General features: G+C 38.4%; 1 protein-coding gene across 6 annotated transcripts in view; it reads right to left on the bottom strand.

Annotated features, from left to right (window-relative positions):
• Positions 1–22,422, bottom strand: part of DYNC1I1 (dynein cytoplasmic 1 intermediate chain 1) — a 343,168-nt gene that overhangs the window by 109,860 nt on the left and 210,886 nt on the right. For all 6 annotated transcript variants that reach the window (XM_033192651.1, XM_033192656.1, XM_033192653.1 and 3 more), the window contains 3 exons: positions 18,294–18,456; positions 16,060–16,159; positions 7,430–7,555 (listed from right to left, as the gene is read on the bottom strand). In XM_033192651.1, coding sequence (XP_033048542.1) covers positions 7,430–7,555; positions 16,060–16,159; positions 18,294–18,456 — 389 coding nt within the window. The remainder of the gene's footprint in view (positions 1–7,429; positions 7,556–16,059; positions 16,160–18,293; positions 18,457–22,422) is intronic.

Raw genomic sequence — 22,422 nt, 5'->3', positions numbered from 1 at the left:
ATATGACAGTGTTGTAGGATAAAGAAAATGCATAATCTGATAGTTCAGAGAATAGAAGCCCTACCAAAGGGTCCTTGGGTCATACACGTCTCTAAGAGGGACAGCTCTTAACAGATATGCTAAACTTGTATTAAATGAAAGTAGAAAACATTGGTCAGCCCCATCATCCTTATTCTTGCTTCACAGCCTACAGAGTGTGTTAAGCATGGCAAATGGCCAGTTAGTCTCTAAATAATTCATTGTAGCCATGTGAGCTATGTAGGTACAAGAGGGTTCATTTATGAAGCTGCGGCGTGGGGCCATCAGTGTCAGTAGTCAAGCCAAGGAATCCAATGCATCTGTACCTCGAATGTGGCAAAAGCACAATAACAGGATGATATTCAAGCCATACACACAGTATAACCTTATGGGTTATCAAAATGCTGAGCTCAGCCAGGCGCATTGGCTCACACCTATAATCCCAGCATTTTGGAAGGCCAAGGCAGGAGAATCTCAAGGTCAGGAGATCAAGACCAGCCTGGCCAACATGGTGAAACCCCATCTCTACCAAAAAATACAAAAATTAGCTGGGCGTGGTGGTGTGTGCCTGTAATCCCAGCTACTTGGGAGGCTGAGGCAGGAGAATCGCTTGAACCTGGGAGTCGGAGGTTGCCGAGATCGTGCCACTGTACTCCAGCCTCATGACAGAGCGAGACTCTGTCTAAAAAATAAAACAACAACAACAACAACAACAACAAATGCTGAGCTTATTTTGCACTTATTGGTAAGATGCCCTTCTCTACCTGCCCCCAGCACTCTCCTGCTGCCTGAATGAATTGGTACCTCCCTGGAGAACCCCTCAGTCACAACCCCCCATTCAGCAACTAAGGAGGCAGGTCACATCCATACTATTTGGACAATAAGCAAAGATTGCTAAATATTTTGAATTTCATTCTTGTATATTCAATAATAACTATTGCTGACACTAACTGGGTACTTACTATGGGCCTGACACTAAACACATCATATTTATTTATTTATTGTAGTCTCATAACAACTGTTTGACTTACTCAATGTCACAGAGCTTCTAAGTGGTAGAATCCAAATTATAATTCCAGGCTGTGTGGCTTTATAGCTCACTCTTAACCACTATGTACTTAACTTCCTCCCAGAACTCAGAAAATGCCTCATCATCATTTAGTTAGGAAACAAATGGTTAAATAGTCGGGACGAGAGAACTTTGGAATTGTCTCAAGTTCCCTCTGGCAATCAGCATTTTAATATAAAGAACACACATATAAATTTGACCAATGTGAACAGGGCCCAGGCAATAGAAATAATTGAGAGAAGTCAGTCAGGTGATGGAAAATTAAGCATGGCTGGGATTGGGGAAAACTGAAGGGCTCTTGTGGAGAGGGTCTCACCTCCAGCCTATCATTGCTGTGAGGGCCTGGCCATGGTGGGTACCTCCAAAATAGTTGTTGAATGAATAAACACATGAATGGGTAAATGAATGAATCTAAGTTAGGTGAAATTTCTTCAGGAATATATCCTAGTAAGAAAAATAAAAATGCCAAGGTTTAAGCTTCTTCCCACGTGACTATCATGCAATAATAATAAAACAAACAGATGTAAAGAGAATACTTTTATCATTTCAAAGCAAGTTCACCAACTACTGTGGACTGAATTGTACTTCCCCCAATCGCGACCAAATTCGTATGTTGAAGCCCTCACCCTCAATGTGACTGTATTTGGAAATAGGGACTAGAAGGAGGTAATGAAGATTATGAGGTCATAATGGTAGGGACCTGATAGGATAGGATTAGAGTCCTTATAAGAGTTATCAGAGAGCTCACTCTCTCCATCCACCATGTGAAGACACAGCAAGACGGTGGCCATCTGCAAGCCAAGAAGAGAGCTCTCACAGATTATATCATGTGTAAGGCTATACACACAGTATAACCTTACCAGTTATTAAAATACTGATCTCATTTTAGCTCAGTATTTGCTGCCTCCTTGACCGTGGACTTCTCAGATTCCAAAACAGTGAAAAATAAATTTCTGTTGTTTATAAACTGCCCAGTCAATGTTATTTTGTTATAGCAGCCTGAGCAGACTAATATAACTATCTTGTTTCTATTATCCTCATTATAATCTTAAGAGGTAGCTAGAATCCCATCTGTATTCAACCCAGATCCCTCAGAACACACATCTTCCTGAGACTAAGGCTTCTCTCACCTCAGTGAATGGCTGGAGGTGGGTGGGTATTGAAGGGAATGGAGGGACAGCCCAGAAAATGTGCTCATATTGCAATCTGGCTCTCACTGCACAGCATCCGTAATTCCCAGGATAATTCCTGAATGAATCACACTGGAGAAAGCCTGGTTCAGACAGTTGTAGCACAGTGGATAGACAGAGAAGGGAAGGGCATTTAGGGAACTGGACAGAATCAGCAGTGCTGGAGTTCTGTGTTGACAACATGTGTGCACATTAATAGGATGCAGCAAATGCTAATAAGAGGCTCAGTTTTTGTAATGATCTGAAACTCTAGCTTGATCATTTGCAATGTGACATGGCAAGACAAATAAAACAACTTTAAAACAACTTGTTTAAAGGTGTATTCTTATGGCATCCTCTGCATCAAATAGCTCACTTGGTATAGAAATAATCTCCGTCATTGCTGTTTTCAGATGAGGAATCACCTAGAATACGATCTCTTTGCTAGAATCCAGCTGATAATTCTAACATCCCTAGATGTGTCCCAATGATCACTTCTGCTTCTTCATGAGTTGCTTTTTGGAGAAGACTCTAGAGGAGGGTAGATAAAGAAAGAAAGCTGGAGAGGCAGGTGTTCTGCTTCCAGCTTCCTGGGCAAAGCAAAATGACATTCCTGCTGTTTGATTTAATAAGAATCAGTGTCTAGCTCATCGGATCGGTCATACTCAATTGGCAGAAAAGAAGTGTTTTGGGATGTCTGCATTTCATTTTGGCATGTACACTGATATTCCCTTACATCTTTTCGGAAAGGCACAAAGTAGCAATGTTGTAGCACTACTTCTCTGGTCTGATTCATGTAAGTTGTATCTTTTACGTAAGAGCTTAATTTTAACTTTATGTCAAAAGTAAGTTTAAATTTTCCATGATTTTATTCTTCAAAATGTGTATGATAATCTATGTTACACTGGTTGAGGTTTCCTATTCTGTTTTCCCATCCTGAGGCACTTTGAATATCACATTTGAAAACTGTTTAGGTCTCACTCTGGTTTTCATATTCTTAGCCATAGAGTTTGTTTGGCAATTATAAAGCACCTACTATGTACTTTCATTTTGAATCCCAGGAATTCATACTAAATATGAAGCAGTAATTGTCAAAGAACTTTCTATTCTTTTACCCATTTCTCTTTTTTGACCTGTTATAACCACTTCTTAGCCTAGGCAAGAGAAAAACTTACAAGACGCCTTTTTCTTTTTATCAGCTGGGCCATAAGCAAGTTACTCTTCTTTTCATTTAAAAAAATAAATAAAAATCCTTAAGGAGATTTTAACACTTCTCTGGTCAAAATATACTTTATAAAATTAATGTCAATTAATTTATATCTTTGCATTCACAGCTGTTTTGTAGATTTGGATTGCAGACCACAACTGGGTTGGAGGAGGGACAAAAATTGATGGAGGAAGAAACGAGGTTTATTCAACTTTACAATTACACTAGAGACTAGAGAAAGTCTTCTTTGCATGGGATCGGGAAACACAACAATAAAGCCCCCATGACTCACCCAGGGTCACTCAGCAGTGTGGTCAGCTAGGAATGGAACTCCAAGTCCTAACTTTCTGTCCCTGTCCTAACCACCAGCCCACACTCCCTCCTGTGTTACCATCACTCTTCACAGGTGGAACTCTCTTTGAGGTTAGCAGGAACCTCATACAGAATCCAACACTGGGCAGCTGAGGCCGTATGCAGTAATGACATCTGCACCCCTTATAGAATCTTAACGGGAAGTGAAGCCCATGTAGAAATAAAGACTGAGGGCTTTAAACACTGACACAAATGAGGTTAGCTGATATTACCCACTTCGCATTCTGCTTTGCCCTGAGATAGTGAGGGTTTCAGGTCATTGTCAGTTTCAGGTCATTGTCAGATCCCCCTCTAAAAGAGATTGCCAAGAACAAAGAAACCAAATCAGGAAAAAGTAAAAGTAAAAATAAAAACCTCTGACCAAGCTAAGATTCTAAATATAGCTTTTCCATTTACCTCAATGCAGATAATTCTAAGGTATATATTTCTGATTCTATTCATTCCATTTAAAAGAGAAAGACCACACCAGGGTAAGCAATGCAGGGTGGTCAGACACATAATCTAATGACAGTGTGTGGAAGCCACTACAGAAGACAGCAGGAGCACTGCCAGAGTGTGCTATGAGGCTGAGTGGCTGATTTCTATGCAGGGTTCACCAATATTTTCCAAGTATAGACAGTTTTTATTGAAATAAAAATAGAAAATGCAGGACCAGAGCTCATACTAAAAATTCAATTTAGTAAAGACACCAAAACTGCCCGCGACAGTAGAAGATATATTTTGGCCTTGCTATCCATAACAGAGAGAAATGAAACTTTATACTAAAATCTTTTTATGAATAGGCTAAAAGCTTGTCAGTCTTTACAAAACACCATGGAGCTGATGTCTGTTTCTTGTGCATTTGCTTTCCACTGACTGAAACAATGCTTTTCTAATCCATTAGTTTTATTTACAATTATACACTTTTAAAAAATATGAAGAATCAGCAGAGATCAGCAGGAAATGAATAGCTAATGCAATTACTCCAAAATTATAAAAGTACAGTCATCATAAGGTACTCTTGCTACTCTCTACCTCTGCCCTTTTTCTAAGTAATGTATTGTCTAATTTTGAAATTATCAGAACATCACAGGAGAATGTGGAAGCACATTAAAAAGACCATATTTCCCTGAGTTAGTGTCTAGAAAGGACCAGTTGTAGTAAGATTTAGCAAAGATCAGATAGGACATAGAAGAAAAGTTATAGGTCAGTGAGTGAGGGCTTCGGTTTTTCCACATATATATTTTAATTCTGTGGGATCTCTAAATTTCCATTTAGGGTTAGAAGGTGGTAAAGATAGCCATGTCTAGAACCATGTCTAATCAATACCTTATAAGGGTATGTGGCCAAAAATATACCTTGAATGGGCTGTATAGCCTTTGCTGTCAAGTCCCATGTCTGCCCACGTTTTTAGAAGGCAGCCTGGGTGATGGCACGATGTATGCGATAGAATAAGCCTCAGTTCCAGGACTGGCTCTACTGTTCACTAGCTGGGTAACCTCTAAAGTATAAAATCTCTCAACTGGAAAAAGAGAATAATAACATTTTTCCTACCTCCGTGTTGTACAATCAATGAGATCATGAAGGCTGAGTGTTGCGAAAATTTAAAATACAGAAACACGTAGATATTGCTACAGCTATTACACTTTAGTACAACGTAACCAAATTGCCTTTATTATCTTATCCGTCTACCTAACCTCCATCACTATTTTATCTAGGACTTCCCTGGCTGCTGAATGTTTCCTGATTTGATCTCCCAACAGTTCAGAAATACTAAATATCATAGCAATTTTATTTTTCTTTGGCAGCCAGTGATATTTACCTGGCCTTTATCCGAACTTCATGAGTATCACGTGTATCAAAGTGCTGACTACAAGTTTTTGGAATCAACTATTTTACTCAGCATCTTTTGATAACTCTGGTATGACTACCTTGTTACTATATTTAGGGTACCTCTTGCTTTTTTTGAAATCGTGAGTGTATTTTCTTCTCAATGACATATATTGGATCATTAAGGGAGAAACTAAAAAAAAAAAATTGTTGGAGAAATGTTTAGTCAATGGTTCAAAAGATACACACACGCGCGCACACACACACACACACACACACACAAGAATGCCCTTTCAATTAATACTAGTATTAACTATTGTCATGTGGCAAAACAAGTAATTTACAGTTAATTCCTAAAACCTGTAGTCAGTTAAAATTTTAAAATCATAATAAAGGTCATACATATTGATTATAATAATATATTATTGTTAGATTTTTTAAATCAAATATATACTTCCTGTAATATCAAAATAAAAGGCACTGTTTTTCAAAAATGTGCTTTTCTTTATTTCTTAACCCTCACAGTATTTTCCTGGGAATTTAGCAAACCTTGTAAAACTGAACAAAATTAGGATTTTTTGCTTCTATGATTACAGAAGGAGCATATCAAGCTGACTTGAAAATCTTAAAAAAAAGAAAAAAAGAAAAAGAGAAAGAAAGAACCGTTCTTATTTCAAAGGCTCAGAAAATAAAGGTTATTTACCATACAGACCTAGACTTCTTGTTAAGTTGTTTTTGAGATAGCAAATTAGAAAAACATGGCCAGAGTTAGAGGTTACTCAATCAGGTTGAGGCTGGGACTCTATTCCAGCAGCTCCTATTCCCCAAATTATATCTGATAATGCTCTAAAGTCTAAACATATTTTAGTTCAAAAAGATACTTGGCTCTTAGATAGAAAATGGCACTAAGCTTCCAAAAATCAATAGGTTTACCCACCCTTTTCAAATGATGTATTTGTATTCAGAGTAATCTGCCGCTCAGTACCTCTGAATTGTAACATTTGAGAAACTGCAATTTTGAGCTGAAATGTTTGTTTTTTATTTGCCTGTGCATAATCACAGGATAGGAGCATTAATAAAAGGGTTGGTGTATTGGCCTATGCTGAGGCCTATTATTTAGGCAGAGTCATGGCAACAGAGCAATGCTGAACGTGTCCAAGGGTACCATAATTTCAGCCTGTATTGTGTCAAGTGGAAGAGAAGACATGTCCGCAGAGAGAAGGAATGAAAAATACAAACATATTTGAAATTAGCTCTGCATTTTCAAACCAGAAACAGCATCTGTATTTCCAAGTAACTCAAGAAATAAGGGTGGTAAGTCTTGCCCCATGCCGGCTACAAAAGTATTATCTGTTAAGCAATATGGCGCCCATAAACTTAAAATCAGCAAAATCCATTGAACTGCATTTCCAAGAGAGTAGGAGACTTGAAATGGTAGTGCTCTGAGGATGTCCACGTGGGTGGGCAAGCATATGTTGCTTTTAAGCAGAGGAAGTGGTACACCACGATTTCTTCCTAAGTGCGAGGTCTTTATAAACTCATCCTCATGGGCTGTTTTAAATAGAAAGAAAATGGCACACAGTCCCCAGCCAAGCTTCCTAACTGTTTGGGGGGGATTGCCACTTTCCCAAAACATTAGGTTACTGTGGGTAAAATTTCCAAAATTGTCAACAATTTCATTTTTAAACGGAGTTCTTCCTCTCAGCATAAGACAGATGCAATACAGCACAAACTATATTTGGTCTAGCAGGAGATGTAAGTTATTTTTACTATGCTGACTCCTACCTGACAGTGGAAGACGTATTCTGGTGTGGTTTTCTTAAACTTCATGTTCCAAACCAAGGCCACTCCATCTGGTTCATGGGGAGCATCTTCATTGTTGTTGTAAGAAGCCACCATCAGCTCAGGGTACTAAATGGAAGAGGTCACAAAGATGAATTATGCTAAGATGACAACGCAACAAAAACTTCGTTATTCCTATGTACACGTGGTATACTGCATAGTGTAAATGGTGCTTTCTGTTATGTTGTGGCATACCTACTATCAGCTTACTGCTGCAACCTCCTGCAATCTTTCTTCTGCCTCTAACACTCTGTATGTGCTTGACATACTCACCAGTAACTATCAAACTACAAACATCACTTTACCTCTCTGTATTATTTGACACTTTGTGCTACCCCCTTCCTGCTCCAGTATTGGCTTCCATTACATCTTTCTCTCCTGATTTTCTTTCCTGACTTCTCATTTCAGTTCCTGCAGGTTCTCCTTCTATTACATATATTCCAAGGAGGCCTGTTCTCCCTGAGTAAGTTCATCTACTTCAGTGGCTTTAATAAGCTTAACATGCTGGTAATTTTCAAATCTATATCTCTAGGCTTAATTTCTCTCTGAAATGCAGATCTTTATATCTGACTGCCTAGTGGGGATTGCTCAGGGTTGTCCATAGACACATCACTTGCAACACATAGAAAAATGAGCTCATTGACTTCCACATGAAACCTACTGCTCCTCCGTGTTCCCTATTTTAGCGACTTGCACTATCATTTGCCTGGCCCAGGCCAGCTATTCTACATTTATTTTTACTTCTTTCTCTTTCTCACTCCCATATACTAAATTTTCCTAATTCCTGAATACCTTTCAAATGAATATTTTATTTCTATCTTTAAGGTCAGAGCGTGCTAACTTAATTTCTTATCTGGATGAAGGCAACAGCTTCATAAATGGCTTCCTATACTGACCTACTCCATTCTTCATCCTTTATCAGGAAGACTTTACAAAACATACATTTGGCTAAGTAATTTCTCAGCTTAAAATACTTTAATGGCTCATTATTACTTTCAAGGAAAAATGCAGGTCACATAGGATCCTTAATAATCTGTCATTTTCTGCCTTCCCTGCTTACTCTCCTACAACCTTCCCTCTTTCTCCCCACCTCCCACACCCTATGACTCAGCCTCACTGGACTAGTTTTGAGGCACACAGGTACATCTATGTACCTATAAGTCTCATACTCACTCTCACTGGGATGCCTCTTCTGTGTTGTTTACATAATTAACTCATCCTTTAAGACTCAACACAGGCATCAAGTCCTCCAGACAATGCTGACTTAACCAACCACTTCCTTCCTTGCCTATTATCAACTCCCTTAGTATTATGTGTCTGCCCTGCCAATTAAAGCACATGTCAAATGCATTATAATTGTTTTTCTATACCTATGTCTTGTCACTAGATTGTAAGCTCTTTGAGTGTAGGGACTGGTTTTTATTGACCTCTGAATCCAGGGTCAATTCCTAGCACATAATAAACTTGTGCCAAAATTTCTTTAATGATTTAAAATTTTTCCTTTTAGTAATTATGTGCTCAATAGGAAGGCTTTATATTTCATCCTTTGTTGTCAAACAATGCTAATAATTAAAGGCTTAAATGCAAGAAGCATACCCAGTAAAATAACAAGAAAGACTCTATAGTGATTCTAGGTGTTAGAAAGACCTACTCACCCTACATAAACTCTGCCCTGAGTGTTATTAAATAAACTAAGGACAAATCTCATAGGAAGTACTTATGAGTTAGGACACATTTCATGAAAATGTCATTACTACACAGAAGTCTCAAAAGGCAGCCCTATTAAATACAGCATCAGGATTATAGCAGATCATATCGCTCTCTTCTTATAATTTATTTTTTTCCTCCTTTTTCATTATTCTATACATATATTTTATGGAAGATTGTCTTTATGAATTTGAACACGGATCTTTTTTTCTATTAAAAATAACTAAATCTAAGTCTTATTCATTCTTCCAGCAGCCTCAACTAAAGAAAGCTGCAGAGAGTTACAACTTGCTGGTTGTGCAGAGGAAGTATAAGCATACAGTGATACACATGTATGTGGCCACCAGGGGAAGTAATCATTCTTTATTAAAAAACGCTCCTCAGCGGATAAATCAAAGGCCTATTAAGAAAGGCCTTTGATTCAAAGCCCATTCAAAGAAACTAACATCTAGATAAACACAGAAGTCTCCAGACTGTCCATCTGAAGTTTAACTATGTCACATGTGAAAAGGCAACTCTATAAACATCAACACCAGTACCACAGGGGCCAAGGAGCAGCCAGATGTTTCTGCAATAATATCACCCAGCTGGGTCTCATTGTTGGCACCCACTTGCAGCTTTTCTTTTTCCACTTAAAAATATTTAAAATTATTTAGTTTTAAAACTCCTTTAGAAAACAGGGAGTGCTTTAGTAAAATTATCAGCGAAATGCCATTGGCATAATTTCTATAACTGAGATCATAAGGCCTAAAGATACTGATTTAAATTTTATCTCATGCAAGTTTTTGGGATTTCAAGGTGCCCTCTAGTATGTCTTTTTCCACTGTTTGTTTGAACATGACTACCCATATTTTCCTTTTCCAGTAAAAATCTCTAAACAATTATTTAATCTTAAATGTTGTTCAAAATTATGATTTTAAAGAGAATATAAAGAATTACTAAAGTCATGATCATTTAGTTACTCATAGGGCTGAATTATCCAATATTTACTCTAGGAGAATTTTACCTGGAAATTACCAGATATGCTTTCAAGCCCATTTTTTCTAACAAATAAATGAAACCGGGGGGTGGGGGGCACAGTGGCTCACGCCTGTAATCCCAACACTTTGGGAGGTTGAAGCCGGCAGATCACTTGAGGTCAGGAGTTCGAGAACAGCCTTGCCAACATGGTGAAACCCCTTCTCTACCAAAAATACAAAAATTAGCCAGGTGTGGTGGTGTGTGTCTGTAATCCCAACTATTCAGGAGGCTGAGGCAGGAGAATCGCTTGAACACAGAAGGTGGAGGTTGCAGTGATCTGAGAGTGCACCACTGCACTCCAGCCTAGGTGACAGAGTAAGACTCTGTCAAACAACAACAACAACAACAACAACAACAACAAACTAGCATTTACTGGAAAGGAAGGAACCATCATGTTTTAAGTGCCCGTTAGGTACCAGACACTGATATGTTAATTCATTTGGTCCTCATAACCCTCTAAGGTAGGCAATGGTTTACTCATTTCCACAGACAAAGAAACGCAGAGCCTGGGTTAAATAACATATTCCAAGCTTTGTTGCTAATAAGTGATAAAACAAGAACCCCACTTGAAGTCTGTTGGGCTTCAAAAGCTTTGTCCTTTCCTGTCGACTGTGGCATGCCTCAAGTGTCCCCTATAAATATGTAAGGCACCATGACAGGTAAAATATGTGACATGGATGCCCTGAATAATAGGCTCTTCTCTATAGGAACTTATCATTAGGTGGAGGGAGGTAAGACACCTGTAGAAATAACTACAAGACAAATACAAAAGCAGACCATGACATGTGCTAAGATAGAGGCGGAAGCAAGGTTCTGCAGAAGCATGGGGCCAGGCATGCTGACTCACGCCTGTAATCCCGGCACTTTGGGAGGTCGAGGAGGGTGGATCACCTGAAGTCAGGAGTTCAAGACCAGCCTGGCTAACCGGGTGAAACCGTGTCTCTAACAAAAATTAACCAGCCCTGGTGGCTCGCTCCTCTAATCCCAGCTACTCCGGATGGGGAGGCACGAGAACGCTTGAACCCGGAAGGTAGAAGTTACAGTAAGGGGAGATCATGCCACTGCACTCCAGCTAGGGCAATAGAGTGAGATTCCGTCTCGAAAATAGATAAATAAGCACGGAAGCTGGTGTGGGGTGTGGCAGTAAGAGAAATGGAAAGGGATTTCTGAGAAGAAATGAGACCTTAAGCCTTGTCAAGTGGGTAGGTTATTAGGACATATGACAGTAGGGACAAGAGTCCAAAGAGGGGTGCAGGAGACCCCTCTTGGTATCTGCCTGGTTCATGTGAATCTCTCTTTGAAGATTACCCCAGTAAATGGAAGCCTAACTTCCCAGGGATAATTAATTAATTGCAGGGTTGATACTTGACCCAGCTGAGCCAATCGCATTCTCTAACCAGAATATTGTCAACTTTGAACTGAGACACAGGACCCGGGAGCTGGCAAAGAGGTCTGGATAAGGACAGCAGCTTATTGGTGAGGTCCCTCAAGCTGCCCAGATTCCTACTATTTCTAAGGTTTGGTTCTTCATCTTTTTCATGGATTCCCTAACTACTATAATGACTCCCCAGTAAATTCCTCTGTCTACTTAACGTAGCCAAAGGTAAAGTCTTTTTGACCAATACAGTGAAGAAGAATATGTCCAATAGACATCAGGTTGTAGTATTAATATGTGGCTAGGAGGCAGGCTATATCAAGCTATATAAAAGAAGAAAGGCCTGGAAATGCCTGAAGGCATCATCACGGAAGTCACTGACTACAGACTAATGATTTTAGATTTTATTCTGGGGGACAAAATAGGAGTCATACTTTGCAACTAATGATAATACTGCTACTGCTTTTCTCACTACTATGTCACATTTATTGAGTATTTCTTATGCACCAGATACTTTTAAAATTATCAGTCCTTTATTTTTATTTTATTTTTTATTTTATTTTAAGACAGGATCTTGATCTGTCTCCCAGCCTTGAATGCAGTGATGAGATCTTAGCTCACTGCAACCTCTGCCTCCAGGCTCAAGCAATCCTCCCACCTCAGCCTCCCAAGTAGCTGGGACTGCAGGCATGCACCACCATGCCTAGCCAATATTTGTATTTTTTGTAGAGATGGGGTTTTGCTATGTTGCCCAGGCTGGTCTTGAACTCCTGGGCTCAAGTGATCCTCCTGCCGTGGCCTCCCAAAGTGTTGGGATTACAGGTGTAAGCCACTGTGTCCAGCCAAATTATCATTCCTTTATATACATTAATTCATTTAATACTCACAATAGCTGTGTGAGCTAGGTATTATTATCATCATTTCATGAATGAAGAAACTTAAGCCAAGAGAAGTTAGGCAACTTGCCCACGTTGATACAGAGTGTATAAGTAATCTTTACAAAGATTAATCTGGTGAAAGTACTTATACTGACTTAACCTTATAGAGACTGACATTAGGGAGACCAGTAAGAAGCTGTTTCCTAACATAAGCAAGAAGTAGAGAGCATGACATAAAGTAGATGTCAAATCCATGTTCGTGGATTTGCATTGGTGTCAATAGTAATCTTTTTGCTATTGTAAATTTGATTGGACTTAGCAACTAACTGAACTGCCAAAGATTACTCAGGTTGGCATCCTAGATAACTGCAGGAGTGGAAGATGCAATTTACATGTGAGAGGAAGTGAGTATACATGGTGGGAGTAAGATCATGAGTCTGATTCTGCACACATCTGAAAACTCTGTCACATGGTGTGTGATAGTATTATTGACTCACTGTGCTAAATAATGTTCTGTGGGTGACAAAGTTGACATAATCCTCCAGGTTCCCAGATTTCTTCCAAGGAATGATGTTGATGATATTTTGTAAATATTTCAAAGTTAAAGTGTTCTGGTTTAAGAAGCCCAGGAGATAAAAAAAAAAAAAAAGCTATGCTGAAACCTTATAATTTCTTCCTTTTTCTCCCCTCACTTCTATTCTGTTACATTCAGGAAATCATCCTAGACATACATGCCACCACTACACACCAAGACTGTTCCTCTATCTCTCTTCTTTCTTAATATCATTGGATTGCATCTAAATCCATCAAAAAGTCTCTTTATCCCATAAGTATGTAATCCTGGTCCTTTGAACCCCACAGAAGTGTTGTGATGTAGGAGCTGAGCATTCTAATCTCTTTTTCTTATGCCTCATATACAATGCATTTTTCAAAATTGCAAACCTTTCCCCCACAGCGTAGGTGGGTAGGTCACACAAAAATAGGGGAAAACAAATGTGGTCTCTCCATGGTAGAGTTTCTGTTATTTCCAACTTTACTTCCTCCAACACAAACATCATACAAGACCCTATGTGGAAACACATCCACGGGCAATGTGGCCCATCACCTACTGAGGCAAGGCAGGGACCAGCCTCACCCCATGCCTCCTCAGGGAGTGTTATCAGCTGACCCAAGAACAAGGTTGTAGTTGCCTTTGAGGAATGTGTCAGATAAGGTTCCTGTGTAATTCCCCGACTCTAAACAAGTGAACAAGCTGAGCTAAGTGCTTCCTCAGGCTTGGATCTGATTTCTGTGCACACATTCAAGCGTGCTCAGAGACCACCCACACACTGGCGGAAAGTGGTTGGGCAAACCCTGCTTGTCTCAGTCTCTGCACGATCATGCACTGTGTGCTTTGTTGTTTGGATACAAAAAGGGATTCAAGAGGAGAGAACATTCACCCACTTGATGGCTGATGAGGGTCTAGTTATGGGGAATTACACCCCTCTTTTGTTCCCCTGTTCTTCAATAGGATTAATTGGGACTTATCCATTTTATAGCTCTGCCTAGAACACCCTCTTCTCACCTCCATTTGTCTAAATCTCAGTCTTCTGAGAAGCGCTGTCTGACCAGAGGCAGATTCCAACCTTCACTGAACTTTGAGAGCACTTGCTATCTGCCCCATATCATTCTACACCTTTACAAGCTCTTTTAGTTTCAGATCCAGAGGGTCTCTGTGGGAAGCAGTGGTTAAGAGCATATGCCTTGGGATGCTAAAACACTTTGGTATAAATCCCCACTATACCATACCCTAGTTGAGTGATTTTCAGCAAGTTACTTAGCTTCTCTGAGCCTCAACTTCTTCACATATGACATGGAAATAGTAAGGGTGGCTGCCTCACATGATTGTTATGAAGGGAAAATAAGAAAGCCTTCACAGCAGCTGTCATGGTGCTTTGCATATAAGAAAAATAAATTAAAAGCTAGCTATGACTATTATTCCCAATAAAAGCATCGATAACAAGAAAGCAGAAACTGTGTTGTGCATAAGCACTTGGGAGTAATAATTCCTGCTTCTCTCACTGTTCTTACGTCAGTGTTATTGCAGGAAGGAATACTGTTGTTAAGAATGTGGGCTCAGGCATCAGATGCTTAGGTTCAAATTCTGATGTCACCACACTAGGCTGTGTGTTTGCATATGTTACTTACCTACTCAGTGCCTGGTATATTGTTACCTAGTTGAGGTGGCTATTCGGCAAATTGGCTTTTGGTAAATTTGCCTACTTTCACTCTGAATGCCACACTGATGGGCTTAAACTTCCTTTTTATGGGTAATGGGGAGTTTTGGTCCAGGGAATGAAGAGATCAGGTTTTTGGTTTTTGTTTTTGTTTTTTGAGACGAGTCTCACTGCGTCACCCAGACTGGAGTGCAGTGGCACAATCTCGGCTCACGGCAACCTCTGCCTCTTGGGTTTAAGCAATTCTCCTTTCTCAGCCTTCCGAGTAGCTGGGATTACAGGCATTTACCACCATACTCGGCTAATTTTTGTATTTTTAGTAGAGAAGGGGTTTCACCATGTTAGCCAGGCTGGTCTCAAACTCCAGACCTCAAAAGATCCACCCGCCTTGGCCTCCCAAAGTGCTGGGATTATAGGCGTGAGCCACCGCACCCAGCCCAGTGATCCAATTTTTATTTTAAGAAAGATTGTTTGGGTAGATTTCCACAAGGGAAAACTGTAGGTGGATAAGCATGAAGGTAGAAATACCAGTTTGAAGGTTAAGAATAGTATTAGATGATGAATATATGAGTGGAGACATGGAAAGACTTGGTGACAGACTGGGTCTGGAAGACTAGAGGAAGTTGGCAATGTTTATGAAAGTTCTGCTTTAGGGTCTTGGGTATATTGTGGTGCCTTTAACATAGAAGTCATATAACAGGTAAAAAAAAGATTTGGGATATATGAAAATAACGAGTTAAAAGTTCATTTAAGATTCTATGGGACAGCTAGAATAGTGGCTTTGTCTGGTGTACAAAGTGAAATTGAGCAGGGAGATTGGGCAGGAGATACAAACAGGCTATTCATGTTTGAATCCTTAGCAGTGGAAGAGATCTCCTGCAGAGAGCACATCGGGAAGAAGAGCAGCAGTTGAGGGCATGACCACAGGGACCTCAAGGATGGTTAGAGGAAAAAGAAATCTTGGAGAAGTCAGAGAACTAGGAGAGAGTAGAGAGAGTAGTGAGAATTCAATGGAAAGAGGATATTTCTATAGGCACAAGGAAGCTGACTAAGCTGTTTGACAAAGAAAGGTCAGGACAGATGTGGGCTTAAAAATATCCACAGGACTTGACAAGTAGGAAATCAGTGGTAATCTTAATGGAGCAGTTTCATGGACAGAACAATCTGGCTTCCTGTTTGGTACCTAGCACATAGTAGGTACTCAATAAATACAAATAACTGAGTAGAGAATTGAAACTGAAACCTCAATAAAATGAGGAGGAAAAAAACCAACAGGCATAGAGAGGAAATCATAGGCAAGTAAACAAATCTCTTTTTTTTATACAAATGCCATGAGAACACAAGCCCAGTTTGTCCCAGCCTAGCAATAATTCTTACCTGGAGGGACCAGTCCATACAAGTGACCACTCGATGCTTGGACCAATGCTCATCATAGAACTGACGGTTGAAAGAAAGATTGGCTCCAGCCTGAACATCCCTAGGAGGATTTAAACATCAGAGATAAATATGGAGCTCTTTCTCTATGCTGCTCATATAGAAGCACTGATGTGGCAAAAGCCTGGCACGCAATACTCTCTGAGGCCAAAATGTTAATCTAGGCTACATACCCTGATCAAAATTAATGAACTAAAGATGGTCTTCTTTATGAAAAGCTTTTTCTAACCTGGCCCAGAAAGGGTTTCCATGTCTTTTCAAGACTATTATGAAATGTCAGATTTGTTTCAAGTTCCCATCTTGACCAGTCCCAAGCTTTCTCCAACTCTGCTTCAGGCCAGAGCCTTTCGAAGCAGGGTTTATTAGAAATCTCTGCTATCAAGGGAGCACAGCACACCAGAGGATTCTTTGATATCGATACTACCTTATTTGTCCTTAGACCAGAAATGATATGCATGTCTTTATTTACTTGTAAATGCTGATAGGCTGTAGCAGTAGTCTTCTCACTCAATAGTAAGTGATAATTTCTACCATGAGACAGGCATGGTAGACAGTGGAGGATTCACCAGATATGTTCCAGATACTTATCACTTCTGCCACGGACCAAAACAGCATCTGAGTCTAGGAGGATTACACTTTAGCCAGTGTTTACTTGGCTGACACTCAACTGGCCATAACACCTCCTTCAAGGAACTCAGTGCTGGTTATGCAGTTGCTCCACAAGCTGAGTATTTAAATCCAGTAATGTTTGCTCTGGGCCAGGAACTATGGGATCTGCATAAAAAGCTGCCTAAGTTGCCTGGGCTTTGGTTCAGAAATTCTTCTACACCCACCTTTCCTCTGTTCATTTGCTTCAACTGCTGGCTTGCACCCTGCATCACTTAACTTATATGGCTCTTGTTCAGATTGGGTGACCTGGCTTCCAACAAGTTATTTGGGCTCTAATTAGTAAACCTAATATGATTTTTTTTTCTGCTAACCCTTCCTCAGCTCTGCCATCGCAAACTCAGGTTGTGTGTGTGTGTGTGTGTGTGTGTGTGTATATATGTGTATATATATATATGTGTGTGTATATATGTATATGTATATATATATACACATATATACACACACACACACACACAAGTCCTGCCAGGAGCCTAGGATAATACTGAGCCAGGCACACAGAGGGAAATAGGGCCAACAAAATCAGTAAGTCATAGAAAAATGGCTTCTCAAAAGAACACAAAGATTGCAGAACATATATATGCAAAATATTATTGTCTCTTCAAGGCAGTCTAAAGATGCTGCTTACTGTTGAAAACATGTTCAGGACTCCCTTTTGAAATTGGTTTTCATGCCTCTGTTACATTCCCTTGAGCATCCTCAATGATGATAAGACATTGTCCTTTAAGAATGTATTTGGATTTTAGAAATGGCAAAAAAAAAAAAAAATCAGGCCTGATGAAAAAGGCAAGTGACCCTACCTTCACATATCATTCTTGGCTAGAAGAGATCTGGAGCTAAGAACAGCTATATTTATGTTTATAAGGCTCATATAGTCCCTCCTATTCTCCCCATGATGATGATTGACAGTCATGGCCTTTTCTAGTACCTATGCTACAGTCACAGAGGAAGTCATTTAGGGACACTTGCTTTTATTGATTAGCTTTGTTTTGCCTGTAAATATATTCTTGCATATATTAATATGTTTCCTAAAAGGCATATACACATATGCATACTTTTATGGGACCAAATAGAGGAAACATTTTCCAGTCTCTGTTCATCATTACCCACATGAGTTAACTTCTCCCATACCTCATGTTTATTTTCTTCAATTTACTATTTGCTTGGACATCAGGAATAAATCTAGTAGATACAACATGAATCTCCTTTGCTGCTTATAAGAATGTTTTCTCAGAGGATAATGCATGTGACTCTGCAGTCTCTATCACCTGGACTGTTCCCCAGATATCAAGTTCAAAAGCATTTCACAGAAGCACATGATAATTACAAGGAAGCTCTAAGCCAGAAGTTACCACCAAAGCCCATAGTCAAAGCTGTTCAGCAAGATAAATTCCAAAATTTCACCCTCCTCTGATTTCTTAATTTGGAATTTTCCTAGTCAGAACATAAATAAATGTAGAATTAACAGATAACTTACGCTATTTTTTAAAGAATGCACACAAGAGACTAACCCATCTTTTTCTTCTAACTCTCGGCCGCTGTAGTCAAAAAAGATGTCGGAATCTTCAGCCAGGGCTCTTTCAATTACCCGTATTGTCCGATCAAAAAAGATGAGAAATTCCTCTGAATGAAGGATCTGCTGCTTTTCTTCCTCTGTCAGCTCTCTTGGAGGGGCTTTATTTATTTATTTTTTTGTAAAAGAGATTGTTAGGGAAGGAAAAAGGGACAATTAAAACTTATCAAGAGGAACTCAACTCTTGAGAGAGAGACTGCTTATCAAAGGCGTGGCAAGACACAATGAAACAAATCATTGCTAATATTGATTCTAAATTACTTATAAATTCACACCAAAGGCTTCTGCAGATGTCCCCACAAAAAGATTGCATATTTGGTCTAATTATTATTTTGAAGAGTTGAAGAAGATTACAAATAAAAATAGACTGGTGTGTTTTTAGCAATCAGTTCTAAGGTTTTTTTTTAACCTAAAAACAGCTCCAATATGGCATAATAGATAAATTCACAAAACTATGTATCTATATATGCTATTGTACCATTGTCAAGCTGGCAACATTAAATAATTAGGAACACTCTATAATATGATCCACATAGTACGTTTCCTCTTTCTACTGAGTAAATTCATAAATTCATTTTATTTTAAATGGTTAGTTGGTAAGGCTGACTGATTGTTATATAGATTATATTCAAAAGCAGAAATATATCATTCCAAACCTGCTTTCACTCAAGATCTTCTGCTTTTAAACAAACACATGGAACAAATACATGCTTCCATAAAACAACCCACAATTGTTTTTCCGCCTTACCTTTCTAGCATGATTAATCTTATCGAACTAAATTTGAAGATAGAAAATGAGACAAAGAGATCAAATAACTAGCAGTATGTCATAGTTTCTGAAAGTGAGCTCACCTTAGAGTCACCATCTGGTTACATAAACCATTCCTTCAATTGCAAGTTTTACATAAAACTTTAGGGAAGGGATTAGGAACTCCCCAGTCTGAAAAACCCTCAAGGGCAGAAACTGTCAGCTGAACCTTTGTGGTTCTTCGGCAACCCCAGTTCAACTCTGGTGGAGAGAGCCTTCAATAAACTTTTTATTGGTTACTCTTTCAGTAAGTAGTACAGAAGCTCCTGAAGTTAAACTTACAGGAGGAGGGTAGTGCATTACAATCACAGGTGGAGCCTCTGGTGGAACCACTCACCCACAGGGTTTTTCAAGTACTTCCACAACCATCCTAATAACCAGATCGATTTCTACCTGGCCACATGGTCAGAAGAATCTTTTAGGTACTATCACCTGTAGCATAATATTTTATGAAAGTGTTACATAATTTGATTAACCGTATTTTGAAGCCTAAGAAATCTGTAGTGTCAAGAAGCCCTCCTACAGAGTCAAGTCATGGCAGTGGATCCAATGTTCATAACATCTCCCTCTTTCTAGCCTCCCCTTCCCTGCCCCAGACCATGATGCAGCGGATCTGGAGAAACATGAGAATCTCTATTTGTACAAGAAACTAGAATGATCCTGATGTAGTTCGTTCACACCTTAAGAAATGCTCTTCAGGTAATATTAGGGCAACATGTGATTCATCCATTATAGCAGAAGAATTTCTCCTAACACACCCCACCTTGTAGTTTCTAGCAGCCGTAAATAAAATTAGAAATATTTCTTTGCTGTCTAAGTCTCTGGAGCCCTAAATATTCCAGTGTGTACTGGGACTTCCCAAGGACTCCATCAACTTCTAGTGAGCAGTGCTGCTGAGACACTAGTGTGTGAAATCAGGCAATGTGCACACTCAGACTTAAGCTAGGTAGTGGGAAAATAGGTGGAGGTCATAAATAACATAAAGAACTCTGAAACCAATCTAGAATCAAGCACCCTGCCATATGCTAGCTTTGATTCATTAATCAATGCACTGAAGCTCTCTGAACAGTAGTTTTATCTATGAAATGGGGATGATACCTAAACTTTAAGTCTGGTTTAAGAATAAAAGCTAAATATGCTGGGCTTCAATAATTGGTGATGAAGTAGTACTTTACTAGTCTGCTTTCTAAAACTCTTGTAAATGAGACATTTGAATTATTTCACTCCAGAATATAATAAAACTACATAATGGAACTAGGCAAAAGGGGAAAATACCCTACAAAATGATAGGTCCATTTTGTTTTGGTTAATACTGTTAAATAAATGAATAAACCTGACTAAACAAGAATACTACAGGCCAAGAAGAATGTCTTATTTAAAAAGACTCACTTGGCCTTGGTCACTGTTAATAGATGACTTGAGACACACTTGAAATTAAACAAAGAAGTAGGAATTTTTCTCCCTTATTTCTTTTTTTATGATATTAAAAAATCTTTCTAGTCTCTGTTTATCCTTTCTAACCACTTCCATTTCACCTGTATCTTTCCTTACAGGTCCATTACCTTGAATAAAAAATAGTATCTATGTAATTTTCTGTAATTTTTTTCTTCCCTGTAGCTTATTGTCACTTTGATCTCAGCTTTCAAGACACACAACTTCTTCTCTAACAGAAACATAAATGGCTGATCAAAGTGTGCTTGCGGAGGCCAAGTTCAGGTAGGTGGAGCACTAGCCTCTCCAGATATTATGTTTGACAATACAATATTTGGCTTGAAATTAAAATGCTACTGAAGCAAACAAAAGATATATTTTATATTAAGCTTTGATGTCGAACAGGGATCAAATGACATGATTTGTTAGCAGAAAATAATCAGATGCATGTGCAGATGAGTACTTTTTAAAAGTTATAAACAATATTCAACTTAATTAAATAGGGCCATAGTAATTTTTGATTGTATAAACAAAACCTCCCATACTTAATCTTTAAATTGATAAGTATTGTTCAATATCATGAAAACACAATGAAGTATCCAGGAACCACAACCAAAAGGTGTATTCAGAGATAAAAACCTCTCCAGGCATCATATTTCATGAAAGAAAATTGGTTGATTAACGGAGTCCACAAAGTTCAAAATACAGGACTAAACAAATAGAATCGGAATTGTTTTACTCCAAGAAAAATGCCAAATTCTACCTGAAGTATCTGTTTCTACAGTTTTTCCCTTTCCCTGGAACCTAATTATTTTTTAACAAGTTCATGGCATTAAAAAGGTAGGAATTTATTAGCAAAGGGCATACCAAAACAAAACATGGGCATGGATAATAGTTTTTCTTATAGGTTAAGCAGAAAATACTATTATAGCAGATTTTTTCTTTGTTTGTTTTCACAACACAAAACATGGGATGTTTCTGTGAAGAACTGACAGCTAACAATACTTTGTGCATTTAAAGAGCTCTTTAAGAAGTACATTCTACTCTATGAAAAGTAGAATGCATGGATATAACTTACTATAATCCAAATGATAAGATAATTTTCAAATTTACCAAAATTTAACCAGTTATATTATTTTATACCATGTATGAAAGAAATTTTACTGAATACATGAAATTCAGAAGACAGCCTAATTCTATCAATTTGTGGCCCACAAAATTAAAATCAAATATAAATTTCATTTAGGGTCCATTTTTTATTATAGAAATGTTAATTTTTCTTACTTTTATATACGAAAATACTTTTAAATGGATCTTTCAAGCATGACTGTATCTCATTTGCTGTGTTTTCTTGACCTTTCCTGCTATACTCAATGTATACTTTGTCAATTTGTCTTTAATTAATTTATACTACTTTAAACTATATCTTCTGGGTTCTAGCCTTCTTGTGATTTTTTTCCCTCTATAAAAATGTACAGTTTATAATGAAGTTCACAACTTATATTGAGACTTTAGTATCTCATTTCTATGTTAAAAGTTATTTAAAAAATATCTACCACAAATATGTCTTGACTTGTTTCAGCAATGTTGCTTTAAATTTCAATATAAAAATTATTCAAAAATATTTTTCAAGAATCTCTAAGAGATAAAAAATAAATAAACCCATGTAGCCAGGAAAAACATTAGATTAAATAAGGACAGTGGCTCTCATGGGAATTTTACAGTGAAATCAGTTCATAAACAGCAGCAAGAAAACCAAACCAAACTAAAAGCGAAGGATATCTTTCTGTGAAGTCAATGTGAGGTTTATGAGTTGATTTCGTATTTA

Source organism: Trachypithecus francoisi, unplaced genomic scaffold (genome assembly GCF_009764315.1).
Source record: "Trachypithecus francoisi isolate TF-2019V2 unplaced genomic scaffold, Tfra_2.0 Lachesis_group4, whole genome shotgun sequence".
In the NCBI taxonomy this organism is placed as follows: domain Eukaryota; kingdom Metazoa; phylum Chordata; class Mammalia; order Primates; family Cercopithecidae; genus Trachypithecus; species Trachypithecus francoisi.
The sequence above is the reverse complement of the archived record's forward strand: the minus strand, read 5'-3'. Positions and strand labels throughout refer to the sequence as shown.